Source organism: Plasmodium inui (genome assembly GCF_000524495.1).
Source record: "Plasmodium inui San Antonio 1 unplaced genomic scaffold supercont1.20, whole genome shotgun sequence".
In the NCBI taxonomy this organism is placed as follows: domain Eukaryota; phylum Apicomplexa; class Aconoidasida; order Haemosporida; family Plasmodiidae; genus Plasmodium; species Plasmodium inui.
Window position 1 is genome coordinate 238,432 of NW_008481854.1, and position 5,570 is coordinate 244,001.

Consider the following 5,570-nt stretch of genomic DNA (forward strand, 5'->3'; position numbering starts at 1 on the left):
TGCGAAGGGTGGTGATCAGTTTGGTGACATAAGCCCATCCGCATATCGCACATTGCAAATTGCACATTATCACATGTACAACCATGCGTATTGCCGCAAAACGGGGCGATAAAAAAAGGTTAGACAAATGCACTATATCTTATTTTCTAGGAGCAACTTGGCATATTTATCGAAGTCATAGTCAATTTTAATCAACTCCTTCGTCAGGTTGTTTATGTGATATATTTCATCTGCTACATGTTTTATCAAATACGTATCGTGACTAATAATAATGAGTCCTCCCTTGTACAGATTTAAGGCGACAATTAAAGCTTGAACGGATTCAATGTCAAGGTGATTGGACGGTTCATCAAGAATTAAGATATTTGGATTTTTATAAGCCAAAATGGCTAGTGCCAATTTGCTTTTCTGGCCTCCAGAAAGGACATAAATTGGTTCGTATAAAACGTTCGTCGGAATGTTAAATTTGTTGAAGTATTTTATAGCTTCTTCTTCTTTTATATTTTTGTGGGAATAATTGTACTGCAGCTGCTGAATGGAGTTAAATATAGGATTTAAGCTGTCTACATGATACTGGGAGTAGTAACCGATATTAGCCTTATTGCTCACATGTAACTCCCCCTCGAAAGTGTCTATTAGGTTTAAAATAATTTTAATTAATGTCGTTTTTCCACTTCCATTAACCCCACATATGGCAATTCTAGAGTCCATGTCTACTTCGAAGGTAGCATTTTTAAATAAAAATTCATGTCTAAACTGATAATCATCGCTACGTGCTGTAGTTGTATCTTCCCCTTTGGTGCCGTCGTGTGACTTCCCGTTAACTTTCCCATTGGTGTCTTCCACATTGTCGGCTATAATAATATTTGCGTTCTTTTTTATTTGTAAATTTTTAAACATTTCATTTTTAAAGGAAATATTTTTGAGCCGTATGAGCACATTAGATGTGTAAAAAGGTTCAAGAAAGGAAAAGCTGAATGGAGTTTCTTCCTTTTCTAAATTTACTACAGGTAATTTGTTTAAAAGTTTTATTCTGCTTTGGACCAAAGCTGCTCTTTTGGAGTTGCATCTAAATCGGTCTATAAATTTCTGCACGTGTTTTTTCTTCATTTCAATGGAATCATGTTCTCTCTGTTGTTGCAGTAGATGTTCTACTCTAGTTTTTTCAAACTGGTCATAATTTCCAGAATAATAGGTTAACTGCTTCTGATGAAAATGAATAATATCGGTGCAAACTTCATTCAGAAAATCTCTATCATGGGAGACAATAATGCACGTCTTATTTAATTTTTTTATATAATCTATCAGAAATTGTATGGTATAGATATCCAGATGGTTCGTCGGCTCATCTAGCAATATGATATCATTGTTGCTGAACAGAATGCGGCTTAGACAGAGTCTCATTCTCATGCCTCCGCTGAGGGAGTTGACTTTTTTCTTTTGTAAATTTGAGTCAAAACCTAGCCCACACAAAATTTTGCTGGCTTCCTTTTCCGCTTCTAAGTAGTTAATGCTGTTCAGTTTTTCATAAATGGTTAGTATCTTTAGGTCGATGTCTTTTTCGTCCTCTTCGCCCCGTTCGTCCCGTTCATCCCTTTCGCCAGTTTCGTGCCCTTGGCCCGTTTCGCCCCGTTCGCCCCCTTTGTCCACCTCTTCCTCCTTACATTTCTGCTTCTCTCCCCCTTGATTAGTTTCTCCGTCTGGACCCCCCCGACTGGGAGCCGACTTGCTCTTTTTTAATTCCAGTCGTTCCAATTCTGTCAACAGATCATGTCTTAGTTTGTCGACCATCAGAACACACTCCAGCACGGTCACATCTTCAAGAAATAAATCCTGCTCAATACATGCTATGGATATATCTTTCTTAATTTCTTCAATTTCGTATCTAGCTAGCTTCGCCAAGAGGGTACTTTTCCCGATTCCATTTTTTCCTATCAGTCCATATTTATTCATGACGTTTATTTTTAGAGTCGTATCCGTTAGTAAACTCCTTTGTCCAATGCTTAGCGTAAAATTATCAATTCGGATGTCATACATTTTTTCAATTTTCGTTTTGTTTTTACTTGAATCAGAACAGTGTAACAAATTGTGCACCCGTACAGGGGATGGAATTTTAATTTTATTTTTTACCCATTCTTTAAACAAGTTCAGTTGTTTCTGTCTTTGTTTTTCTTTTTCTTTACTTATTCTTATGCTTTCACTGATAGGGATGCTCGTATTGTAATTAATCTGTTTTTCCTGTATCCCTAAAAACGGGTCATAATATCCTACCACATCATTTTTTTTCCAGTATTCCTTTAAGTTCACCATTTCGGCCAGTTTTTGACTATCCTCATTTTTTTTCTCATCAGTCCCTACTCCATTTTCTCTTTTCATATGTTTGTTAAAAATATCTTCAACGGTGCTCTTCTTTATTTTTGCATCCGAGAAGGTAGAGACCAAATCGTACAAATAGTCTACTCCCTTTTTCTGAATTATGTCCTTTTCGTCGTTTATCCTTTCTCGTAAGTAGGTCTCCGTTTCTTCATCTGGGTCGATGAGCTGCAGCACGCTCTCTATGAGTTCCTTCATATTTCGTTCTTTGGCACGCTAGAAGAGGGTGTTGCCTCTTTGATGCAACGTTCACTTGTCACTGTTTTGTATATGCTCCTTTTATTAGGTATCTTTTTATACATTTCCTGCGCGGGCACGGCTGAAGTTTTTCCCCACAAACGGGCTCCGCACTTTTTTGAAGGCCCGCGAAGGAGTGCCCCTCGGTTAGAGGTACTTGTTCCCGTTTGGGGTCGCTCCTCTCTCTGGTGTTCGCTGTTCGTTTCTGTATCGCTGCGCGGGGGGAGAGAGGACCCGATCACACGGCGCTGGACATGGTTACAATCGCGGCTATCTCGACGATACACTTGTACGTATCCTCTTTTTGCCCATCATGGGGAAAAAAAGAAGTAAACAAAAGGGAAAATGAAGGAGGAGCAAGCCAAAATACATCATCCGGTGGGTGCCAAACTCATGTAAACATTGGCAAAAGAGGAGTGGTAGAATATTTTTATATGTCAACATGGCAGGATATTACATGCAGCTATTTTTAAAAAATTGCTGTTTTTTCCCTTTTCACTTGACTTTTTTGCATTATACAGGAACGGTTTCTCTGTAAGAATTTGTTAACCACGTAGGGTTACCTTCTTTGCTCCCTCTTTTCCCCAACTTTGGGAGAAGCGGCATGAATTAATTACAAGTTTGGGACGAAGGGAGAAAAAAAAAACGGGTGTGTGTCCACATATGTAGTACACAGGTTGCATACGTCCAAAGTTAAAAGATTATACGCCTTGGCGCAGTCACTTTTCTGAGTTTGGATACACTCCACTTAACTTTTTTTAAACCTACAAAAAGTGAATGTTACATTTTTCATTCAGGCGGAACTGCCTTTATTTTATTCAATTCTCACGAGGTTAAAATTTTACACTTTTTTTCTTATAAAAGGTGAGCGACGTCGGTCTACTCATTATTCGTTGTTTTTTTCTTTTTATTGGAGCCACCTTTTGGAAAGAACTTTCCTCAAAACGATTTTTTTTTTTCCTCCTTTGAGAGAGGCCACACATAGCAACGCACATGAGAAAAGTGAACAGCATGACCCAAGTAGTCATACTTCATAATGATATTTTTAAATTGTCAGCGGCATTTTTTTAACCCTGTTTTTGTGGACATTCCTCCTATAACAAGTGCCTTTCCTTGGAACTTTTTTCTCCTTTGGAATAATGCACACGGCGATGGGATGAAGTATTCGCCCCCAAACGACGCCACGGCGATTGGCAGTACTTCGCCATGTTCACACGAGGGATTTTTTAAAGCCCCATTTTTGTGCACATTACAGTTTGCTTTTGTACATATGTACGAACGGGGTGGCACACCTTTAAAACTTTCATCTTAACGAAAACAATTTTTTTTTTCTCATATGCCATTTTATGAGTTAGTGCAAAAACTGTATACATCACAAAGGGGAAGGAAGAACAAAAAAGCTCACTTATACATATATCATCGTACGTACGTGCGGATTGGCAACTGCTCAATTTTTTCACGTCCTTCACGATTTTTTTTTTTTTCCTCGGCGTGCGAAGGATAAATTGTATGTACCAAACGGGCTGATGGGTGAATGTTCGTGGCACAACTGAATGCCAACCTGGCAACGTCGTTTGAATAGACTCAGCTCTCTTATGTTTGCCACTTTTTGTACACGTTATTCCTACATATATAATATGTACGTGTACACGTATACCTGTGAGAACGTTCGCGCCATTCACACGATTGTAACAATTGCAAAAGAATCTTCCAGTTGAGAAAAGCAAATATGTACACGTATATGTAATATATTTATGGATACACTTTCTGAGCGCAGAAACTGAGATGAACAGAAATGAGGGTGGCCCCCTTTTTCATGCTAACAGGGAGTTAGGTACACCTAAGGTTTTTTTTTTTTCATTTTGTGGGGCCTCTCTTTTTTTCTTTTATTCACGTACGGAGGAAGGGAGGGGGGGGGAAGAAAGCCAGAGTACCCCTATGTCAAATGGCTGCATACTGGCCGCCGCGAACGGAAGCAGGTACGTACGTACAAATTATGTACTAACATATAGGTACTTATATGACTCACATATTTACGTATATATGTACACCAGGGAAGGTACTCTTCCTCATCGAATTGGGGGGTTTCGTTTTCTTTTTTCTCTTTTTCTTCGCCTCTCTGAATGATGAAATATACTGGCGCGAATACAAAACCATTTAACTTTTTTTGCGAAGGTGAAAAAAAAAAAAAAAAACACATTTGCTCTCCTCAAGCGGCATTTCTTTTAAGTGGCTTTGTTGACAGGAAGGGTGGGGGTTGGATTTGTGCTCGCAGCACATATGTCAAATGTGGCATTATTTACTCGCAGTTGTTCACATATACGCGCGTGTTAGTATATATATACAATATGTATAATATATACGTATAATATGTACCTGCTAATGATGTATGTATAAATTATACAATAAAAGGTACTCAATATACGGCCTTTTTGACTTTTACGCATTGAGAGAACATTCGTGCGAACGAGAAGTGTTAAGCAGTTATGGCCACATTTGCATATGGCATGCAGGTATATAAATATCCTGTATTTATGTGCCATCTGATGTGCGCCCCGCGCTAATGTGCTATATACGCGCACGCGTTTTGTTCAGCACCATAAGCGCTGCGTATACGAGACATTCCTGTGTGCTAATTCGCGAAAAGTGTTAAACAAGGCAAATCCGTGACGAAACAATTTTTGGCATTTGTGGCACGTGAGTGGCACATGTAAAAGTGAACAAATATAATTATATACTAGCCTTTTCGCCATCCATTTGCATGCATCTAGTAAAAAGCGTGCAGTTTTGTTTCGATTTATACTTTGAGGTTAACTTCCTTCCGTTTTCTTCTTTTTTTTTTTTTTTAAATTGCTATATAATATAGCCCCCCCCGTAAAAAAAAATACCCCCTAAAATGATGAATGAAATTTATGCGTTTTTTTTCTTTACGGGGGGGGCTATATAGCGATTTAAAAAAA

At 38.5% G+C, this 5,570-nt stretch overlaps 1 protein-coding gene across 1 annotated transcript; it reads right to left on the bottom strand.

The window, feature by feature from the left end:
- Positions 1–132: 132 nt before the first annotated feature.
- On the bottom strand, positions 133–2,571 carry C922_04166 (ATP-binding cassette, subfamily F, member 3; the record flags this gene model as incomplete). The annotated part of the gene is made up of 1 exon (XM_008819751.1): positions 133–2,571. One exon carries the CDS (start codon positions 2,569–2,571, stop codon positions 133–135), a length of 2,439 nt encoding a protein of 812 aa, XP_008817973.1.
- Positions 2,572–5,570: the final 2,999 nt, after the last annotated feature.